At 38.1% G+C, this 24,737-nt stretch overlaps 1 protein-coding gene across 1 annotated transcript in view; it reads right to left on the bottom strand.

The window, feature by feature from the left end:
* The window catches only part of LOC311034135 (uncharacterized protein), a gene marked incomplete at its 5' end in the record, with an annotated part of 61,884 nt that overhangs the window by 20,351 nt on the left and 16,796 nt on the right, over positions 1 to 24,737 (bottom strand). Inside the window, 4 exons of the mRNA XM_084041882.1 lie at positions 14,120 to 14,275; positions 15,747 to 16,010; positions 16,510 to 16,833; positions 22,456 to 22,750. Coding sequence (XP_083898008.1) covers positions 14,120 to 14,275; positions 15,747 to 16,010; positions 16,510 to 16,833; positions 22,456 to 22,750 — 1,039 coding nt within the window. The remainder of the gene's footprint in view (positions 1 to 14,119; positions 14,276 to 15,746; positions 16,011 to 16,509; positions 16,834 to 22,455; positions 22,751 to 24,737) is intronic.

Below are 24,737 nucleotides of genomic sequence, written 5' to 3'. Positions count from 1 at the left end.
TTCAGTACTTTTCCTTCTACTCCACTACATCTCAGAAGCAAATATTGTACTTTTACTCCACTACAATTATTTGAAAACTTTAGTTACTAGTTACTTTGTAGATTTTGATTATTATTACAAAACATTTTAATACATTGCCCACTTCAGGCCTATATACATTTCGGCCATTTTAAAATAGCTGAGCTTGTAGATCTGCTATTTTCAAAAGATTTGTATACATTTTGAAAACTTGTGAAATGGGACATTCTGCATAATGAGTACTTTTTGTACTTTAAGTACATTACATTACAGTCATTTAGCAGACACTTTTATCCAAAGCGACTTACAATAAGTGTACATTTTGATACCAATACTTGGTACTTTTACTCAAGTACATTTTGAACAACATTACATATCTAATCAAATAAAATAGCTATAATATCAATATAATATCTAATAAATAATACATCTACTATAATACAGTGATGTTGTTAGGTTTTCAATGAAATCAGTCCCGGGACTCACTGGTGGTCATTTGAATGAGTCCCACGAATCTTAGATTAGATGTTGCGATTCCGGTAGGAGACCCAAATGAGACTCTTTGTCTCCTACCGGAACCGCTGCCGGTCATCAAATTATTGTCTCAGTAATGAGTCCATGAATTCAAGTCTCCATGAGGTGACTCATCCATAGGAAAAAAAAGTCATTTTGGGGGTGAACTGTCCCTTTAAGTCCCGAGGCCGATTGGCTAAACCAGTAGTTCTCAAACTTTTCTGTGGTAAATGGTAAATGGTGCATTTATATAACACTTTATATAAAGCGCTTTAGAAAGATTGTGCATTACAGTCTCACACACACACACACACACACACACACACACACACACACACACACACACACACACACACACACACACACACACACACACACACACACACACACACACACACACACACACACACACACACACACACACACACACACACACACACACACACATCGATGGAGGAGGAAACCATGCAAGGCACCAACCTGCTCATAGGGAGTCCGGCCGCTCTACCACCACTCTACAAATGATGTGCATTTGGCCGCGGACCCCCATCCCAAAATGTTTTTTTGCCAGGGAGACCCCCAGAAGAGAAGAATTGTAACATTTTTTTTTTAAAAACACTTTCAAGATTTCTCAAAAATGTTCAAAAATAGTAGATCTACAAGCTGTGAGCTTGTAGATCTAATATTTTTGAGAACCACTGTTCTTAGATTTTAATGGGTTAAAACATGAGGATTATATTCGAAAATAAACATTTTACTTTCATTCATTTTCATTCGGAAAATTCCTGCACATAATCCTACATGTATTCATTTATCTGTTAGACCAGTGTTTCTCAAAGTGAGGTCCGGGGACCCCCAGGGGTCCTTGGGGTCCGCAACTTAATTAGTTGATCGAGCATCAAACCCAGTTCAACCACTTTAAACCTAAATTCATCGACTATTTGAAAATAGCAGATCTACAAACTTATAGAGCTGCTCTTTTCAAAAGAATCTTGGGGAGGAAATGATTATTTAGATGATTTGTAATGGATTACTTATAAGGAGGCTTATTCAAGCAAATTATGCTCAACAGGAAAATGATTCAAAAATATATTAATTTTTATTGTAAAATGACATTAAGCTCTCATGTCATGTCTTTGTAAGCAAAATAGAACATAACTGTACACATGTAACAAAAACAACAATAATAATAATAATAATAATAATCAGTGGCGGAAAGTAACTACGTACATTCACTTAAGTACTGTACTTCAGTACAATTTTGAGGTATTTGTACTTTACTTGAGTATTTTCAATTTCCAATACTTTTACTTACTCCACTACATCTCAGAGGCAAATATTATAACTTTCACCCCACTACAATTATTTGAAAACTTTAGTTACTAGTTACTTTTCAGATAACTAATTATGATATTATGAGACACCACTTTAGCCCTGTTTTATACATAGGCTGAGCTTGTAGATCTGCTATTTTCAAACATTTTACTACTTTTCCTTTTGGTACTTTTACTTAAGTAAAGAATTTGAGTACTTTTTCCACCACTGATAATGATACTAAAAAATGTCAAGCGTATATAGAGCACTTTGCTGGATACTCAAAAACACTAGAGACAAAAAATGTAACGTCCTCAGTCTCATACAGTACTGATACACTAATGCATTGGTTCTCAAAGTGGGGTCTGAGGACCCCCAGGGGTACTTGAGGGGGTTCCAGGGGGTCCCCAGCTAAATGATGGACAGGAACCAAATGGACCCTTATGGGTCTGTAACTCTGAGAGTGTAACAAATGGAACCAAATGGACCCGTTAGGGTCCATTTGGTTCCATTTGTACACTCTCAGAGTTACATTAACATTGGTTTTACAATATGAATTGGGGTCCCAGAGACATACATGCCATTAAATGGGGGTCTTGTGTAGCCCTAATGCATGTCAAACTGGGGGGTCCTTGAAATTAAAATGGTTGAAAATCACTGCTAGAGCCGTAAAAATCTTCTATTATGGGGGTCCCTGGCTTATCTTTTCAAATGGGGGTCCGCGGGCTAATAAGTGTCTATTTGGGGGTCCTTCATGGCACGAAAAAGTTTGAGAACCACTGCACTAATGAATGTATGAAATAAATGATGACATCATTACATCTGCATCACTGATGAGGATGAAACTACAGCCTCCCTCTTCCTGACATGCTGACATAATACACAATACATTGTTCTTGCATTCATAAAAAAAAACATAAAAAACTAAAAGTTTGAAATGACGTAACCCTGCCTACCAATGATGTCACTGGTAGTCAGGTTTCTGAACGGTTCACAGCCCTCCTCTGAGACACAGAGTGAGGAGACAGACATGTTATAATATAATCATTTAAAGTCCATTTGTTTAGCTGGCATTCTATCGTTTTATTGTACACATTATAATGTTTTGATATTATATTGTTCAGACTGATGCTGGGTTCATGGTTTACCTCCTGATCCTAGTTTATGAGTGTCCGAGTATTCCCAATTTCCAATACTTTTACTTCTACTCCACTACATCTCAGAGGAAAATATTATACTTTTACTCCACTACAATTATATGAACACTTCTAGTTACTTTGTAGATTTTGATTATTATTACGAAACATACGTTAACCACTTCAGCCCTATATACATTTCGGCCATTTGAAAATAGCAGATCTACAAGCTCACAATGAGTCACGATGCAACTAATTATGAGCTTGTAGATCTGCTATTTTCAAAATATTTGAATACATTTTATACATTTGAAAACTTGTGAAATGGGACATCTTGCATAATGAGTAGGCCTGTAGACAAATACTTTACATTTCAATTGCGGACAGTATTGATACTTTTACTTAAGTAAAGAATGTTAGAAGTACTTTTACCACCACTACAGAAACAGGAGATAGACTCCTGCCCCCTATGGGTCACATGGCAGTATTACATACATACACTGTCTGTACATTCTATGTGTTTAGTTTACCTTGTTTACTGTAAGTCACTCTGGATAAAGAGTGACACATAGTAAATGAATCCTTACATCATGTTAGATGCAGGTGGTTTCACCCAGTGGTGGACAGTAACGGAGTAAATGTACTTGAGTACTGTACTTAAGTGCAGATTCTGAGGATCTGTAGGCTACTTTACTTAAGTATTAGATTTTTTTGATACTTATTACTCTTACTTGAGTACATTTCCAAGACAAAAATGTTACTTTTACTTGAGTCCTTTTAGGTTGGCCGTTTCTTTTTTTCTTCCCTAAAATGCAATTGGCCACATCTCTGCTACTTGTACTTTTAAGTATTTTTCAAAGCATGTACTTTTGAATACATATTTAAAAGCAATTGACTTCTTACTTGAGTAACATTTTGACTGAGCTACTTTTACTTGCAGTGAGTGGAGTAATTTTGACCAGGGGTATCTGTACTCAAGTACTGGGGTCGAGTACTTTGTCCACCTCTGGTTTCACCAAACCTCTACATGTGTGTATATATTATGTTGTATTATATTACATTTGTACAGTATATTTATGACTTTATGAGCTGAAAGCAGAGTGAATGAGCTTGCAGAGGAAATCACACCTGATTGACAGATTAGAACCAAATAAACCACAACCTGTCTGATATCATTAGTTCATGTTCAGTCCAGGTTTTTACTGGCAATTCCAGCCTCCAATATAATTAAATGTTATTATAATATTACATTATGATGTACTGTACATTAAACAGACCTCATGTCATTCACCTCTACAACTAAAATAAATACATTATGGCAGAAAGTCACAATAGGCATATTAACCCATTCAATCCGGGGACTCATCTCTGTCGTTTTAGATTTCTTTGGCTATTCAAAAATAGCAGCTATACAAGCTCATAGCGCGGCACCGAGTGCCGCGCTATGAGCTTGTAGATCTGCTATTTTTGAAAAATCGTGAACATTTGTGCAAAATCTTTGAATATATAAATATTGTTTGTAACGCATTTGTAATTCAAATCTTTGCTTCTGAGGGTCCCTGGAACAAAACATTTTGAGATGGGGGTCCACGGCCAAATACGTACCATTTTGGGTGGTCCTTGACATGGAAAAAGCTTTAGAACCACTGATCATAGCAACAGAAGTTTTTTCAAAAAAACTGTTAGGATTTAGAAGACATTTGTAGACTGACAGATAGCAAAGATTTGAGTTAAAATGTTCGCTTTGAAAAACATATATATATATATTCTACAAGCTCATAGCGCGGCACTCGGTGCCGTGCTATGAGCTTGTAGATCTGCTATTTTTGAATAGCCCAATGAAATCTAAAAATTACGCAGATGCGTTCCCGGTCTGAATGAGTTAATCAAACATTTCACAGCATAAATGAAGTGAAGAAGCTGATTCTCTGAACAGGATGAATGGGGTTTGAAAAGGAAAGGCAGAAACAGGAAGGAGGAAACAGCAGAAAGAACAGATCTGTGTTTAGATCAGATCATGGCGGTCAAAGAAAAAGCAGAAGTTTTTACGTCATGGAAAACATTACAACCCCTGACTCACAGACCCACAGAAACACACATATTATTAACCCTTACAGTCACACAGTAATGTATGTACAGTATGTACAGTTTGACACTCATTATAAATATATTTTAACCCTTTAAAGGGATAGTCCACCCCCAAAATGACTTTTTCTCTATGGATTACTCACCCCATAGAGACTTGAATTCATGGATTTTTTATTTTTTTTGTCTCATTCCTAAGACAATAATTTGATGACTGGTAGGCAGAGGTTCCGGTAGGAGACACAAGAGTCTCCTTTGTGTCTCCTACCGGAACCTCTGCCTACCAGTCCTCTGGTCATCAGACAAAAACTAAAAAAATATCCATGAATTCAAGTCTCCACTGGGTGACTAATCCATAGAGGAAAAAAAAGATCTGAACTATCCCTTTAAGCTCAGGCCTGAGGCCGATTCTAAAGTCTTCTAAATCCTAAGAGTTTTCTGAAAAACATATGTTTCTATATATCAGTGGTTGTCAAGGACCCCCAAATGATATACATGTGGCCGCGGAGCCCCCCAATCTCTAAAATATTTTGTTCCAGGGACCTCCAGAAGCAAAGATTTGAGTAAAAAAAAATCGCTTTAAAAATAAATATATATATATTATATTCAAAGATTTGCACGAAATTTAAAAATAGCAGATTTACAAGCTTATAGTGCAGCACAAAGTGACACGCTATGAGCTTGTAGATCTGCTATTTTTGAATAGCCAAAGTATAAAATAATGGTTAAAGTGCCACGCTATGAGCTTGTATATCTGCTATTTTTGAATAGCCAAAGTATAAAATAATGGTTAAAGTGCCACGCTATGAGCTTGTATATCTGCTATTTTTGAATAGCCAAAGTGGTTTAAAATCCAAAACCAGTGGTTAAAGTGGTTTAAATCTAAAATGTCACAGACGTTTTCCAGGTTTTAATGTGTTAAACATGTGAACACAGTCTTTACAGTAGTATGGACATCCAGTAGAAACACTGGATGTACCAAACATGATTTGCAGTTAAAGCAACCAACTTCCTACTGTATGAAATACATGATTACATGATTAAATCTGCACTCCAGATCCAGATCCAGTGTTTAAGTGTCGGTGGTTCTACAGTATGAAAGTCCCTCCTTTGTGGAGCAGATTGAAAACCATGAAAATATACAATAATAATATCTGGAAGCTTTACTTCAGGTTTGACACCGTTAGGAAATTCTCTCTCTGTTGCTACAGTCTCCACACTAAAATGGTAAATGGTGCATTTATAAAGCGCTTTTATCCAAAGCGCTTTACATAGATTGTGCATTACATTCACACACACACTCACACACACACACACACACACACACACACACACACACACACACACACACACACACACACACACACACACACACACACACACACACACACACACACACACACACACACACACACACACACACACACACACACACACACACACACACACACACAGGAGGAAACCATACAAGGCACCAACCTGCTCATAGGGAGTAATTAGGGGTTCAGCGTCTTGCTCAAGGACATTTCTACACTAACTCTGGGGGAGCCGAACTGGGAACCTCGCAGCAGTGTTGATTTTAACAGCAAATTTAGATTTAGTTTTAGTCATTAGTCTTTTGAATCAAATTCCATTTAGTTTTAGTCATATTTTAGTCATCTGAAATGTTTTACTGTTGGTCTACTTTCAGTTGACTAAATATCATAAGATTATAGTCGACTAAATCTACAGTTGATTTAGTCGACTAAAATGTATGTTGGAGGTGCCTTGATGGCGTCGTAATGACTGACTTTACACTTGGTTGCATGCTGAAAATAGCCGATCTACAAGCTCACAACGCGTCGCAGCGCGACGCGTTGTGAGCTTGTAGATCTGCTATTTTCAGAGAGCAACACCCGAGCTCAACCAAACATAAAATGCCTTGTCTTTCAGTTCTACTGGATCTCTTCTCCACTAGATCCCTCACTAACATTATAGTCTAGATTTTTTACGAAATTGTCAACATATTTAGTCATAGTTTTAGTCATCATAGCTTAGTTTATATTGAGTTTTTGTGTAGTTTTCGTCACGGTTTTAGTCGACGAAATCAACACTGCCTCGCAGTTCCCATCCGACCGCTTTACCCCTGAGCCACTGCCGCCTCCACACTACAGTATGTTGTTGCAGGGAGACGGTGCTCGGCTGGTGCAGTGGTTAACTGCCTGCCTACCACCGAGGTTGTGGGTTCGAATCCACCACCGTGGTGCAACCGGCTTTGTCAAGAGTCTACTCTACATACAGAACACTAAATTGGCCCGTGTTCGTGGGGAGGGAAGCCGGGCAGGGAGGGTGATATCTGTCTCTGCATGTGGTACATGACTGTCAGCAGGGAGTGGTGTAAAGTAACTAAGTACATTTACTTAAGTACTGTACTTAAGTAAAATGTTGAGGTATTTTTACTTTACTGGAGTATTTCCAATTTTCAATACTTTCACTTCTACTCCACTGCATCTCAGAGGCAAATATTGTACTTTTTACTCCACTGCAATTATTTGAAATCGTTTAGTTACTAGTTACTGATAGATTTTGATTATTATTGCAAAACATACATTAACCACTTCAGCCCTATATACATTTAGGCCATTTGAAAATAGCAGATATACAAGCTCACAATGCGTTGCGACACTTGATCTTCAAAAGATTTGTATAGCATACATTTTATACATTTGAAAACGTGTGAAACGGGACATTCTGCATAATGAGTACTTTTACTTTTGTATGTTCCTGTCACCCTACAGTCCTATCAATAAAGGCATAAAGGCCCCCAAAAAAAGGAAAAAGAAAAGAAAGAGGAGGCAGAGAGAGAAGTGTGAGAAAAGCAGAAGTTGTGTCTATAAGTTGATGTGGTTTTAAAGGCTGATGATAGACATTCCAGGATGTGGGTGTTTTTCACAGCTTCACAGTTTTTTTTTTAAATATCACAAAGCGATGAGTCCAGTAGTTTGGGGGATAAAGGAGAAGTAGAACAGAGGGTTTGTTTAGGTCTGATAGGGTGTGTTAGGACATACACACAGGGAGCACACACAGGGAGCACACACACACACACGTATTGGTTCGTATTGGACCTGTGCGCTCAGTGCCTTATATCTGAACCCTATGATGTACCGTGCATGTTCACATCATGTATACTTTACATTACTTAAAGGGATATTTCACTTTGAAATACATTTAAAATATATATAAACAAATGATGAAAAGGTAATGTAAAAATCATGGCCCCCTCACGCATCAGAAGGATATTCTAATGCGTGAGGAGGCCATGATTCTTCTTTAACTTTTTTTCATTTATTGATCAGAGCTATGGCTATGTTTTAGGCATCTTACCCCACTCTTACCCCCATTCTTTTAATGTTTATTTTATTTCAAAGTGAAATATCCCTTTAAACAGGCCTTTTTTCCAAAGCATACATTTTATCTTTATGTTTCTTTACATTTTGGAAAGAATTGTGAATTTTAAATTGGAAGTGAGGACACAGCTGTTGTACAGATCTAATCCAGCTGTTCCCAAAACCTTTTAATTTCAAAGGACCCCCATAATAACTCTAAGAGTGTGCAAATGGAACCATCGAGGTGCCCACAACGTTTAGCTGCCCCACTCGTACCGTATGCGTTTAAAGGGATAGTTCACCCAATAACACACCCCATGAAGACTTGAATTCATGGAGATTCTTTAGTTTTTGTCGAATTCCTGAGACAATAATTTGATGACCGGCGGAAAGATGCTAATGTATCCGGTCGGCAGTGGTGGAAAAAGCACCCAAATGTTTTACTTAAGTAAAAGTATCAATACTGCAATGTAGAAATACTCTGTTACAAGTGAAAGTCCCGAATTCAAATGTACTTGAGTAAAAGTGCAAAAGTATTGGCATCAAAATATACCAAAAGTAAAAGTACTAAAATGTTGTGAAATGTGTGAAAATAGCAGATCTAAAAGCTCACAACGCGTCGCAATGCGACGCGTTGTGAGCTTGTAGATCGGCTATTTTCAAATGGCCCATGTATAAAATAGGGCTAAACGGGGTTAATGTGTGTTTTATAAACATAATAATTTATATCTACAAAGTAACTAGTAACTAATGTTTTCAAATAATTGTAGTGGAGTAAAAGTACAATATTTGCCTCTGAGGTGTAGTGGAGTAGAAGTAAAAGTACTGAAAATTGGAAATACTCCAGTAAAGTAAAAAAGATCTCACAACTGTACTTAAGTACAGTACTTGAGTAAATGTACTTAGTTACTTTACACCACTGCCGGTAGGAGACAAAAAGGAGACTCTTTGTGTCTCCTACCGGAAATACACCCGCTCATAAAATGATTGTCTCAGGAATGAGACAAAAACAACAAAAAATCTCCATTCATTCAAGTCTTCTGTCTTCATGGGGTGTGTAATCGATAGAAAATAAGTATTTTTTTTTGGGTGAACTATCCCTTTAACATAATCATAGTTCACTGCTTGACCTTGACCTTGGCGTAAAGACAGTCCTCCTCTGTGGTGAGGTCAGCGGCGCTCTGGGCGGGTCGTTGACCTCCTCCTCCAGACACCTTGACCTCTCCGTACTCTACACTGTCTGCTGTCTTCATGTCCTTCATCATGACCTGACCGTACTCTACCTCCCGCTCTGCCCTCCTCACGTCCTTCCTGCTCTTCTTCTTCTGGAAGGAGACGTCTGCGTACGTCACGTCATCCTCTCCTCCTCCAGCACCTCCTCCACCAGCTGCATCTGTGGAGAGAGAGAGAGAGAGAGAGAGAGAGAGAGAGAGAGAGAGAGAGAGAGAGAGAGAGAGAGGACACAACAAGGTTTAGTTCACTGACTGTGTTTAGGCCAGTGGTGGAAAGTACATTTACTGTACTTAACCCGTTAAGACCTGAAGCCGATTCTACATGTCTCCTAAATCCCAACAGTTTTCTGAAAAAATTTATGTTTCTATATCAGTGGTGCTCAAACCTTTTCATGTCAAGGACCCCCAAAATTATATGTATTTGGCCGCGGAACCCCATCAAAATATTTTGTTCCAGGGACCCCCCAGAAGCAAAGATTTGAGTAAAAAATGTTCGCTTTAAAAATATAAGTATTCAAAGATTTGCACACATTTTCACGATTTTTCAAAAATAGCAGATCTACAAGCTCATAGCGCGGCACTCGGTGCCGCGCTATGAGCTTGTAGATCTGCTATTTTTGAATAGCCCAAAGTGTAAAATAATGCTTTTTAGCTCAAATCTAAAAATGACAAAGTTCCAGGTCTTAAATGGGTTAAGGACAATTTTGTGGTACTTTTACTTTACTAAAGTATTTTCAATTTTCAATACTTTCACTTCTTTTACGCCCAGATAACAGTAAAGTGACAATTTAAAGACTTTTAAGACCTTTTAAATACCCAATAAAAAAAACCAAACCAGTTCTACCACCAAAGTGTGTTTAGTGGAAAAGGGCCCACAGAGTGTTTTAATATAGAACCTCACACACTAGATCGAGCTCTATACAAACAAACAGACACAATCTAATAGTGTCAGCAGCTCATCACCCAACCAGACTCATCCTCCTCCTCACAGGTGACGGCACTCAGGCCAATCAGACTCTTCTAGGCCTCAGGGAGAGGAGAGAGGTGATTGGCCGAGGGGCAATTAGGAGCAGGACATGGGAGGGGCTGAGACAGTGACCAATGGTAATATTCCATCATATACTTGGAGGCATGTAAACCAGCATCATGTAAACCAGCATTATGTAAACCATGCAGCATCATGTAAACCAGCATTACTGTAATGTAGCGTCCATGTAAAACGTTAAGTTGTGATCTCTGATGTGAATGATGTCATTCTGAAGAACAGAATATTGTCCATTTAAACGCAGTCATGATTCTCAACAATATTTACTTGATGGGCCCCAAATCTACACTGAAAAATCTGTGATAATGTAACTCAGAGAGAGTACAAATTGAAACCAAACCTTTTGTAAGGGTCCATTTGGTTCCATTTGTACACTCTCTGAGTTACAGACCTGTAACAGGTTGCAGGTCTGATTTAATATAGCCTACAGTATGTATATATATATATATATATATATATATATATATATATATATATATATATATATATATATATATATATATATATATATATATATATATATATATATATATATATATATTTATATATATGTATTTATATATATATATATATATATATATATATATATATATATATATATATATATATATATATATATATATATATATATTTTTTTTTTTTTTTTTTTTTTTTCCCATCATAACAGAAATTGATTCTTTGATCCCTTCCTTTCTGACTGAACACACTCCATCAGTCTCTGGGTTTACTGAGAAAGAGGAAGAGGTTGGACATAATGCTCACTGTGAACACTGAGTCTGTTAAAGTTATCTGATCTTACAGTTGTGCAGTGGTGGAAAAAGTACTCACATTTTTGTAGAAATACTCTGTTACAAGTAATAAATTATTGTCTCAGGAATGGGATAAAAACTAAAACATCTCCATGAATTCAAGGCTTCATGGGGTGTGTAATTGATAGAAAATAAGTATTTTTTTGGGTGAACTATCCCTTTAAAGTTAACTGATCTTAACGTTATGTGATCTTAAAGTCATGTGATCTTAACTCACTCTGTTTCTGTAGGATCCTCACATCTGCGTACGTCACGTCTTGGTCACCGGTATCTGTGGAGAAAACACAACAGTTATATGAATATAAGATATACTCTTATCATCATCATATATGATTATCATCATCATTATATATATAATGATAATGCCTGAACATGAAAGTAATAGTAATATCTACAGTAGGTCATAAAACCATGCATCCTGAACACACAGAATATGTTGAAAATGAGAAACAAAATGCTCAATAAAGACCTCGTTTAGTAACATCAGTGGATGATTTCTTCTTCTTCTTGCAGTAGACTCCAACACCGACCAGCAGGAGAAGGAGCAGCGCTGCCAGAGAACCAGCTATGAGTGGGAGGTACTCTGTACAAACACAACAACAACAACAACACAATTTACCATGTAGGCCAGGGGTCTTCAACATTTTCAGGCCAAGGACCCCCTAGCTGAGAGAGAGAGATGAAGCAGGGACCCCCGCTATATTGTATAAAATTGTGTTTCAGCTAAACTTTTGCTGCTCTTTTTTCCCTCTACACCTATAACTCTTTGCCAAAAATAGCCGATCTATCTAGATCGGCTATTTTTGGCTTAAGTTTTCCTGCTAAGGGTTCAAGTGGTTAATGTAAAAAAGAAAAATCCTATCACACAAACATTTGGACGGACCCCCTGTATTAACTCTGAGGACCCCCTAGGGGTCCCGGACCCCCTGTTGAAGACCCCTGATTGAGCATTTATCAGATGCTCTTAAACCAGAGTGATTACAGTAAGCAGGTAAACACTAGGAGGTAATACATCAAATACATAGAGACAGTCATCTAGGATCATAGGTAAACCAAGAACCTATCATCAGTCTAAACAGTATAACATAAAACAAATAATTGTTTGTACATTGAAACTATACAAACTATAACGTTGCCTTGCTAAACTAATGGCCTAAGTCATTTTTTTTTAAGTTTTTCAGGAAAAATAAAAAACTGATCCAAAACAAAACTATATGATATTTCTTAATCATTTCACCCAAAATGTTTATAAGAAATTAAATAGAAATAACACTGTCTGTCAGTTATGTAACATAAGAGATTATAGGTTTAAATAGAATTAAATCTGATTTAGGCCAAAAAAAGAAATTACAAAATTGCCTAAATCAGTAAATAATTTGGCTTAAGTCACAAAACCATGTGACTTAGGCCAAAAAAAAGGCCTATTTTGTCCTAAGTCACACTATGGAGTTAGGCCATTATACTAAAAGGGGAGTGAACAGCATAATTCCTTTTAACAGGTCGTTCATGAAAGTCCTTGCGGTCTTGTTTCCAATGAGAACCTGTGAGCAATTAGCGGTTAAGAGTCTTGCTCAGGGACAAATTTCATTTCATCGACACATATGCTGGCCTGGCCTGATCCTTTTCAATTAGGAGATAGGCAATTTTACCAGAGGTGGTCAGTGTCATGAGGAGCTGACTTAGGCAAAAATAACATTTTCCTCAAAAAATGACTTATAGGCCATTAGTTTAGCAAGGTGACGATGTCAGGTCAACACATGAACCAAGGCTAAAGGTCAAGTGCTAACTGGGCTGAGGTGGAATCTGAAGAGGTGAGTCTTCAGATTAAGGCGAACACAACACAACACAACACAACCACTATCAAACTTAACATTTACACGCTCATATGTGAGGGGTCAGTGGTTCTCAAAGTGCGGTCCGTCGCGGGGACGCCCAGGGGTCCTTGAAGGGGTCCCAGGGGGTCCCCAGCTAAGTTAGATAATATAACATGAAAATAAAAAGTAAATAGAAAATACAGACAAATTATGCCCTAAATGTGTGGAGGTCCTGGAGGTCCCAGGTACGATTCCAGCCCTCAGCCATGTGTCAAAGTGTCCCTGAGCAAGACACTTAACCCCTAACCCCCCTCCACGCTCTGCTGTGGGCAGCACTCAGCTGGGTGAAGCTGAAACTTAATTTCCCCTGCAGGATATCCACTATGTGTATATATGGGTTTAAACCTAAATATATGCACATTGTTTATTTGAAATAGCCGATCTACCAACTTTTTCAACAACACAAATCTTGTATGGGAGAGTGCCTGGCACAACATATTTTCAGAAGGGGGGGGGGGGGGGGGCACAGCCAAATACATATTTATTAGGGGGGTCCTTGACATGAATAAGTAGTGAGAACCACTGATGTACACATCATGCAAGCAGAAGACGACAGTAAAGAAACTAACTGCATCAGAATGACTGAAGGGACTTACTAAAGAACCACTGAGGGGCTGAGCTGGTGGTCAGAGGTGTGGTCTGATTGGAGGAGGTTAGGCTGATGTGAGTGGAGGAGGTGGTGGAGGAGCTAAAGGAGGAGGTCTCCCTACCCAGGCTGGTGCTCTCACCGGTTGTTGTTTTTGTTGTTGTTGTTGTTGTTGTGGTTGTTGTTGTTGGTGGTGTAGTCGGCTGTGGTGTTGTCGGTGTGGGACATGAGGTGTTAGTATCTAACACCCATCCTGAGATGTGTGTCCCGTTGGATGTGCAGTTGATGAATTTGAAGCCTAACAGACAGACATGGTGGACGTTAGTATTGAAACTCTAGGTATATGTTAAATATCTCTCTACACACACACACTAATAAAAAGCACATATTAATGGGACTCAGGATACCCCAATTCATTGCATGGAATGATATTAGGCTCTATGCACAGCAGCCATTTTGGAAAGAAATTGGGCCTCTTCCTTACTTCCTTCACAGGTGTTACCAATGATACTAATGAGGGCTCTGTTCCATTTAGTGTAGCACAGTGGTTATCAAACTTTTTAATTTCATGGACCCCTATAACTCTGAGAGTGTATATGGAACCAAATGGACCCGTTGCAAGTCCATTTGTACACTCAGAGCTACACACCCGCAAGGGTCCATTTTGAACCCCCTCAAGGACCCATGATCGGGTCCCCGGACCACACTTTGAGATCCACTGGTGTAACAGAGTGTTTCCAGTGAGTCAACATGCACAATATAAAAAAATACAGATTATTTTGTGCAATAAAAGCATCTGTCGCATTGGAGCGTTTATTTATTTATCCTTCAATTCATCATCTACTGTATATCAGTGGTTCTCAAATGTCTTCATGTCAAGGACCCCCAAGTCATTATGCATTTGGCCACGGACCCCCATCTGAAACCATTTTGTGACAGGTATCCCCCCACCTCATTTGTGTTGTTAAAATGTGTCATAAATGCAGGGGAGTGGGAGTGCGGGGAGCTTGAGCAGTCTGTCGACCACATAATCACCACCTGTCCCCTGTATAGACTACCTTAGTCTCTTCCAAGTGGGACGTGGCTAAACGACACTGAGTTGGACATTAGATGACGATACAAAAAAGAAGAAGAGTTTCCTTAATATTAACATATTTTCTAATTCTTTTTCAAAATAAAAATAAGTAAATAGCCGATCTACAAGCTACTGTGGTAAAACAGATTTTGATGCTATAATTTTGCTGGGAAAACCCCCTGGAACCCCCTCAAGGACCCCTGGGGGTCCCCGGGCCCCACTTTGAGAACTACTTTTCTAAATGGTCAAACTTAGGTGAATATTGAGTCTGGAAATAATGTCTGTGTAGGCTAAACGCTAAACGATGCTAAACAAACTCCTCTGCCCAGAACCCCCCCCCCTTCCAACAACATCACTCAACTCCCATGTGACAGAGTCAGAGTGACAGATACTCCCAGAGACATATATATAAGTATATAAACCTGTATGGTGGATGCCCGGACGACCAGGGTGTAAGAAAGAATCCCATTTAACCCCTGACTTGTCCCCATGGGTGCTATATAATTAATGGCTCTTCCCCACTATTAGTTAGTAGGATTAAATGCAAGGGACACGGCGTGTGCACATGTACAGTGACAACAACTACCCCAACAAGAACTAAGCGTTAATAAATAACAATAATGATCAATAATTATTATTATTTTCCATTAATGTCATGTTCATCAGCATCAGTTACAATCATGTTCAGTCTCACCTGGACATGGTGAGATGTCCAAATTAGCCAGATCTGTGCTAACATTGTTGCTGACGTCACAGACCAGGAACCCAGATGAACCCACAGTCAGTGTGATGTTCTGTGTGTCATGATGTCCATAGAGGAGCTGCTTGTCTGTCAGGGTTTGTCCTTCCAGAGTCCAGTTGTACTGGACACTGTCCCCTTCACAGGAGCAGGACACCCTCATCTGTCCTTGGGACAGACACTCAGAGGACAGCTTAGGAGGAGGAGGAGACACTGGAGCTGGAGGACACATAATTTAAAAAAAAACTGAAAGTCAATACATTTACATTTGAAAGTACTGTAGATGTGACAATGTCAAACTTTTTTTCTAGCCTAAATAAAAACTTACAGTATGTGGTGCAAGTCACTATTTACTATTTATATGTTTTGTCTGACATGTCAGTGCTCTACTCTCTACTTTCAATATCTTTTTAAGAAAACAACTTATATTAAAGAAGATTATTCAACATTTATGAATTAAATTATACCAATAATCAGTCATTAAAGTACCATTAACATGAAACCTCAACAGTTCAACATATCAACTTCAGTCCTTTGTGTAATCAGTAAAGGTTTATAACAATGTTTTACTGAACGTCACTAAACTACTGTAAACTAATCACTTATCAATGAATGAAAAGTGATGTTGTCTCTAGATACTGGGATATGTTGTTGTTGTTGTTGTTGTTGTCAATGAATATTCATTATTTTATATCAGTTCTTATTAGTAACACTTTACCTTGAACAGACAGATGGAGATTAGTTTCAATGGCCGTTCCATCCTTAAAGATTATAAGGACATAATGAGCTTCATCACTCCTTGTGATGTCACTCATCTTAAATATCCCACTACTGTAATTAAAGGATGATCTGAGTTTGTAAGACTGGTAAGGATTCCCATATGGTGTATTCTTTTTAATCTTGAATACTTCTACTGTGTTGTGTTTCCATGAGTATTCAAGTTCTGTCTCAAACTTCTCCACCAGTCGTAGATGAACAGTTCCATTCAGGGCTGCATAACATTGAGCTCCATTCTGTCTGGCATCACAGTGGGTCTGTATACCTGTATAGTATTAAATATAAGATAAATAAATAACATCACAGTGGGTCTGTATACCTGTATAGTATGAAATATAAGATAAATAAATAACATCACAGTGGGTCTGTATACCTGTATAGTATGAAATATAAGATAAATAAATAACATCACAGTGGGTCTGTATACCTGTATAGTATGAAATATAAGATAAATAAATAACATCACAGTGGGTCTGTATACCTGTATAGTATGAAATATAAGATAAATAAATAACATCACAGTGGGCCTGTATAGTATGAAATATAAGATAAATAAATAACATCACAGTGGGTCTCTATACCTGTATAGTATGAAATATAAGATAAAATATAGCTGCAAGCAGCGATAATACGGTGCCAGTGAGAGAGAGACAGACAGACATGGAAACTGGAGAGAGAGAGACTAGAGAGAGAGAGAGAGAGAGAGAGAGAGAGAGAGAGAGAGAGACACATGGAAACGGAATAGATTGAAGAGAGACATGGAAACGGAATATATTGATGAGAGAGAGAGAGATGGAAACAGAATGGATAGATTGGACATCTCAACCTATTGCCATTAACAGGAATCGAACTCTCAACCTTCGGACTAGGATAAGGATAATTCCTTTTAACAGGTCGTTCATGAAAGTCCTTGTGGTCTTGTTTCCAATGAGAACCTGTGAGCAATTAGGGGTTAAGAGTCTTGCTCAGGGACAAATTTCATTTCATCGACGCATATGCTGGGATGGCCTGGAATCGAACCTGGGGCAACCAGGGCCTCTGGTTCCCTAGGCGTGCTCACTAACCACCCAGCTATGGCCGCCCCATGATAGGCTAATAGGCTGCAACACTACCTATAGTGCTATAGCTTTGTCCAGGCTGATGTTTTCTGTTGAAGATCATAAACTCTTGCCTTCTGTCATGAACCAAGCCAACACTAAGATCACTCGTTCACAAACCATTTACCAATAGAGAAATTGTATGTCTCCTCGCTACCGAAACCAGTGAAAGCAGCCGATCTACAAGCTCAGAAACATGTTGCTATCTGAAAAGTTTTGAGATTGTAGATCGGTTATTTTCACAATGAAGTTTGTCATACATTAAAAAAACATACTCTCTCCAAGAAGCATTTCATCATTACCTTTAACAATTGCACATGTATTCAATGATACAGTCATGTTGTTTGCAATTCAACTTAAATTAAGTCTGCATCAAGTGAGGCTTGAACTGGCGACCCTGAGATTGTGAGGCCTTCATTTAAGGGAGACGCCATTGGCCCAACAGATAAGTAACTGTGAAAAAGGAGATCACACAGATGATACAGTTTCACGCAAATAGCTGAAAAATCCTGGGTTTAAGTGTTTTTCAAACTGCTCAAAATTGCGGACAATCTAAGGGCGGAGCTTACTGGTCAAAGAGATAGATGTGTTCCTCATGAGTCAAGGCACATGTGTAAGCAAGTTTCACGACTTTCGGCCAAACGAGGCATGACTTATGCCTGTTTAAAGTCTGCCTTTTAAAAAAATTGCTATAGCGCCCCCTTTTGGCCAATTGGAGTGAGATTGGTTTCAGTGATATTTGGAATGACCCTGTACATTTCTGCCAAGTTTCAAAGAAATGTGAGTCTGCATGTATGTTTTAGGCACAGATGAATAATTTTCATAAAACTGTAATAGTTAAAATCTATCTCCTCCTGGGATTTTTGAGCAATCTGCACGAAACATTTTACACATGAACTTTGGACCACTGCCTACAAAAATTTCCAACGGATTTTCCATAAGTGAAAAAATGCAGAAGTTAGGAGCCAATGACTGTTTTTCATATAATTCAAAATGGTGGGCGATCTAAAGGTCAGAGGTCAAAAGTCAGACCACGAAAGTTGTCGGGCATGAAGAGACGCATGTGTGTATCGAAGTTTCATGGTTGTAGGTCAAACAGGGCATGAGTTGTACCTGTTCAAAGTTGGCACTTTCAATTGAGTGCTATAGCGCCACCCTTTGACGAATGAGTGTGAGAATTATTTCTTGGTAGTTTTTCATGAGCATCTACCATATGGCCGAGTTTCGTAAAAAGCGTATGCACGGTTAAGCCAGAACTGGCAAAAACAAGTATTTTTCAAACTGCTCAAAATTGCGGAAAATCTAAGGGCGGAGCTTAATGGTCAAATCGATACGTGTGTTCCTCATGAGTCAAGGCACATGTGTAAGCAAGTTTCACGACTTTCGGCCAAACGAGGCATGACTTATGCCTGTTTAAAGTCTGCCTTTTCAAAAAATTGCTATAGCGCCCCCTTTTGGCCAATTGGAGTAAGATTGGTTTCAGTGATATTTGGAATGACCCTGTACATTTCTGCAAAGTTTCAAAGAAATGTGAGTCTGCATGTATGTTTTAGGCACAGATGAATAATTTTCATAAAACTGTAATAGTTAAAATCTATCTCCTCCTGGGATTTTTGAGCAATCTGCACGAAACGTTTCGTACTTGAACTTTGGACCACTTTCTACAAAAATTTCCAACGGATTTTCCATAAGTGAAAAAATGCAGAAGTTAGGAGCCAATGACTGTTTTTCATATAATTCAAAATGGTGGGAGATCTAAAGGTCAGAGGTCAAAAGTCAGAGTGTGAAAGTTGTTAAGCATGAGGAGACGCATATGTGTATCCAAGTTTCATGGCTGTAGGTCAAACAGGGCATGAATTGTACCTGGTCAAAGTTGGCATTTTCAATTGAGTGCTATAGCGCCACCTTTGGACGAAAGATTGTGAGAATTATTTTTTGATCGTTTTTCATGACCATCTACCATATGGCCGAGTTTCGTAAAAACCGACAGCGCGGTTCAGCCAGAACTGCGAAAAGTGGCAGAAGAAGAAGTGACAGAATAATGCGAATAACAATACGTGTCCAGAGCAGAGCTCTGGCCCCGTAATAAATAACATCACAGTGGGTCTCTATACCTGTATAGTATGAAATAAAATAAATAACAGCACAGCAGGTCTCTATATTGTACCTGGACAGTTTGAAATATGAGTGAAAAATAGATAATATATCACAATAAAAATCAGTTTCATTATTATCATTATTATTATAGAGGATATGCGTCTGACATCATCATCAAACCCGGAAGTTATGCAGGAATGCCTATTGAGTGTCAAAAAAATACTTTCTGGCCTTGACATTCCATGCATCCAAACAGAAAAGTCATATCTGATTGCATTAAACAACATTAAACAATGTTAAACTCATTTTGCATGTTGCTTTGCCACTCGCTTTGCCACTCAATGTGCCATTCACTTTAAGCATGCGCATACCCTCTATTATTATAGCTTCTGAAATGGCATTTTCTTTTCTTTTCTTTTTTGCTATGTCTTTGTTATTGTTTTTATTTCTGCTGCATGTACTCTTGTGCTCTTATATAAGATATCATTTTAATAAAAAAAATAATGAACACATTTTAACTACTGTTACATACTAACATGAAAGGTGCTTTCAGTGAAATGATTGGAACGCATCTGTGTCATTTTTAGATTTTCTGGCACAGAGTGCCGCGCTATGAGCTTGTAGATCTGCTATTTTACAAAAATCGTGAAAATGTTTGCCAATCTTTGAATACATATATTGTATATATATTGAAATAGCTGTATTTGAATAACTAAATGAGGAATAAAATAAGATGAAACCAGCTGTCTTTGTCAATTTATAAAATCAGATCTGGACAGATCTTACTTATATAGAGGGTTGGCATGGAAAATTCCTTGGAAAAAAAATAAAATAAATAAATAAATATATATATATATATATATATATATATATATATATATATATATATATATATATATATATATATATATATATATATATATATAAAATGTATATATATATATATGTATATATATATATATATATATATATATAAAATGTATATATATATATATATATATATATATATATATATATATATATATATATATATATATATATATATATTATTTTTTTTAAAGCACATTTTTTACTCCAATCTTTGATTCTGGGGGGTCCCTGGAACAACATATTTTGAGATGGGGGTCTGCGGCCAAATACATATCATTTTGTAGTCCTTGACATGAAAACCACTGATATTATAGCAACAAGAAAGTTTTTTCTTAGGATCTTTGTTAGGATTTAGAAGACAATTGTAGAATCCCCCAGATGCAAAGATTTGAGTTCAAAATGTTTGCTTTAAAAATATATATATATTCAAAGATTTGCACAAATTTCCCAAGATTTTAAAAAAAAATAGCAGATCTACAAGCTCATAGCACGGCACTCGGTGCCGCGCTATGAGCTTGCAGATCTGCTATTTTTTAATAGCCAAAGAAATCTTAAAATGACACCGATGCGTTCCCGGTCTTAAAAGGTTAACAGTTGAACCCCCAAACAGTGTCCATCCATACACAAACTCTAAATACATGTGACTTAAAGGACAACTTTGTTTTTTTTACAACCAAGGTTTATGTTTTAGATTGTAATTAAAGCAAATAAAAGATGAGTGTAATATTTTTTCTTTCTATAGTTTTAGCAATTTTTGCGATCTTTTTTTTTTACAGTGGGTGGGGGCATTCTGTCCGGTGGCTAAATATGTATTTTTTTACACAATAACCTGGAGTTTTCTTTATTACTATTTACAGTAGCTCTTCTAGCCCCCAATAACTCACATCTGACCATCAAAGACCACAGGACCTTTTTTTATTGTGTAAAAAAGACATATTTAGCCACCGGACAGAATGCCCCCGCCCACTGTAAAAAAGATCGCGAAAATTGCTTAAACTATAGAAAGCAGTAAATGAAAAAAAAAATAACACTCATCTTTTATTTACTTTAATTACAAGCTAAAACATAAACATTTGTTGTAAAAAAAACAAAGTTGTCCTTAATAATATTTAATAATATTTCACAAAGCTTCAGGCTGATAACTCTGCAGCCGTCCCTACAGCACCTTTAAAGGACAACTTTGGTTTTTTACAACCAGGGTTTATATTTTAGCTTGTAATTAAAGTAAATAAATGATGAGTGTAATTTTTTTTTCATTTACTGCTTTCTATAGTTTTAGCATTTTTTGCGATATTTTTTACAGTGGGCGGGGGCATTCTGTCCGGTGGCTAAATATGCCTTTTTTACACAATAAAAAAGGTCCGGCTGTCTGAGATGGCCAGATGTGAGTTATTGGGGGCTAGAAGAGCTACTGTAAATAATAATAAAGAAAACGCCGGGTTATTGTGTTAAAAAAATACATATTTAGCCACCGGACAGAATGCCCCCGCCCACTGTGAAAACACTGTAAAAAAGATTGTGAAAATTGCTAAAACTATAGAAAGCAGTAAATTTAAAATTTTTAACACTCATCTTTTATTTACTTTAATTACAATCTAAAACATAAACATTGGTTGTAAAAAAACAAAGTTGTCCTTTAACTATAATTCACTCTCATACTCTGACGATCCAGAGATATAATGTATTGAGATCACTACAGCTGATTAGTAGAACATTAACTACTGGCTGACTCTAGATTTAATAGAGCTTGTTGACAGTAGATATAATTATAGTGAATATGAATAATGTGATGTAATGTAATAGTGAATAAAACAGCTTCTCACCATGAGACAGTCCAACTGTCATCATCAGTAGAACAAACACAGTCTCCATGTGTTCTGATGGAGAGGAGAGGAGAGGAGAGGAGAGGAGAGGAGAGGAGAGGAGAGGAGAGGAGACGAGAGGAGAGGAGACGAGAGGGAAAGGGGGTGGAGAGGAGAGGAAAATAGAGGAGAGGAGAGGAGGGCTGGTCAGAGGTCGTAGGTCAGATGGAGAGGCAGGTGTAGGCCGTAGGTCAGGTGGAGAGGCAGGTCGTAGGTCGTAGGTCAGAGGTGGATGTAGATGTGTCTCTGTGAGAAGCTTCACATGGACTGATAGATTGAACCAAACAAACACCAAACTCTCTGTAAGCCAACCCCAGATAAACCCCTTTCTGCATATCAACCAATCACTACGTCTCTCAACACACGATTCTGACCAATGATAAAACATGTGGTTTGTTCTGTTTAGAGGAAAGAGGAAGAGGAACCGCCTTTATGCTGTCTGGAGGGTTTTATGATGAAAAAAAGAGAAAGAGAGAAGAAAAAAGAAGAAGAGGTGGCAGAGGTCACATGACTGACTGAAACAGGCTTCAGTATAACTCTATAAATGGAACTTACTGAATAATACAAACTAAGTTTTAAACTAGTAGCTGTAGATCTGGAAGTAATACATATTTGGCCAAAAGAAAGTCATAAATATTGGGCAAAAGTATGGAATATTTATCACCTAAATCAGGGGTCAACCTCAACCTTTTCAGGCCAAGGACCCCCTAGCTGAGTGAGAGATGAAGCAGGGACCCCCCCTATATCGTATAAAATTGTGTTTCAGATTCAACATATTTTGTTTACTTGGTCTGCTCTTTCTTCCCTCTACGCCTATAGCCTCTTTGCCAAAAATAGCCGATCTACAAGCTCACAACGCCTCGCAGCGCGAGGCGTTGTGAGCTTGTAGATCTGCTATTTTTGGCCAAAGTTCTCCTCAGAAAAGGGATGCTAGGGTTCAAGTGGTTAATGTAAAACAAAATAATCATATCACACAAAGATTTGGGGGACCCTCTGTAGTCACTCTGAGGGCCCCCTAGGGGTCCCGGACCCCCCCTGTTGAAGACCCCTGACCTAAATAGCCCCCCAGGTCTGTGTGTTTCTCCTCCCCACCTGTCAGCTCTGCTGTCTGGGTACGACTGCTGCTTTGAGTCCCTGGAGCTCACACTGCTGGACCACACCTCACTGTTTCATTATGACATGTTAATAGACCTTTAAGAAAATACAACTCCATGATTAATAGGGTGAATAGAATGTAATTATGCAATCACATTCTCCTCTCTGCTGACTCCTGTTTCCTCTACATTTTCTTCCTCATCGCTGCCTCTGACACTGTTAAGGTCGTTACAGACGGGAAGTGGCCGACGCTCCTATGTAATTCATTTTCAATGAGAGGCGCTGATTATTTGGGACGCACGGAGAAGTTGAGGGGGTGGTGGAAAAAGTACTCAAATTCTTTACTTAAGTAAAAGTACCAATACTGCAATATAGAAATAGTCTGTTACAAGTGAAAGGCCAAAATTCAAAATGTACTTGAGTAAAAGTACAAAAGCATTAGCATCAAAATGTATTTAAAGTACCAAAAGTAAAAGTACTAAAATATTTGAAAATAGCAGATCTACGAGCTCATAACGCGTCGCGATGCGACACGTTATGACCTTAAGGGTCGTTACTCATCGCCCCTCAACCTCTCAGCGAGTCCCAAATAATCACCGCCTCTCTTTGAAAATGAATTACATAGGCACGTCAGCCACTCCCCGTCTGAAACAACCGCAGAGATGCTCGTAGGCCTGCGTCCTGCGTCTCTGACGCACCATATTGCGAAAGGACGCATTCATGACACCGCAGTTGCGTCCATGGGACGCACTAGAGTTTTCACCAACAACACAGAAAATTTTAAAAATAATTCGCGGTAAAATTAGTAGTGCACGATAAGTATCAGCCCGATAATTATTAGTCTGATATCAGGATGTATGACATCATCCCGATAAAACCGATAACATTAATAATAGCTCCGATAATATTTGTCAGCTGTGATCTGCATGGAGCCATGGACTCTCGGTTAGACACCGTGTGTGGAGAAGTATAACTCTCCGGTTAGACACCGTTGTACTAGAGAAGTATAACTCGGTTAGACGTTGTGTGGAGACTCTCGCACAGCAGCAGCACAGCCCCTCCCCTCCCCACACACAGAGAGAGAGAGACGGCATGAGGAGCTGGTTGAGACCTGGTCTTAAACGTGTTAAAACGTCTTGGATAGACCA

Source organism: Gymnoscopelus microlampas, assembly GCF_963454915.1.
Source record: "Gymnoscopelus microlampas genome assembly, chromosome: 18".
Taxonomy (NCBI): Eukaryota; Metazoa; Chordata; class Actinopteri; order Myctophiformes; family Myctophidae; genus Gymnoscopelus; species Gymnoscopelus microlampas.
The sequence above is the reverse complement of the archived record's forward strand: the minus strand, read 5'-3'. Positions and strand labels throughout refer to the sequence as shown.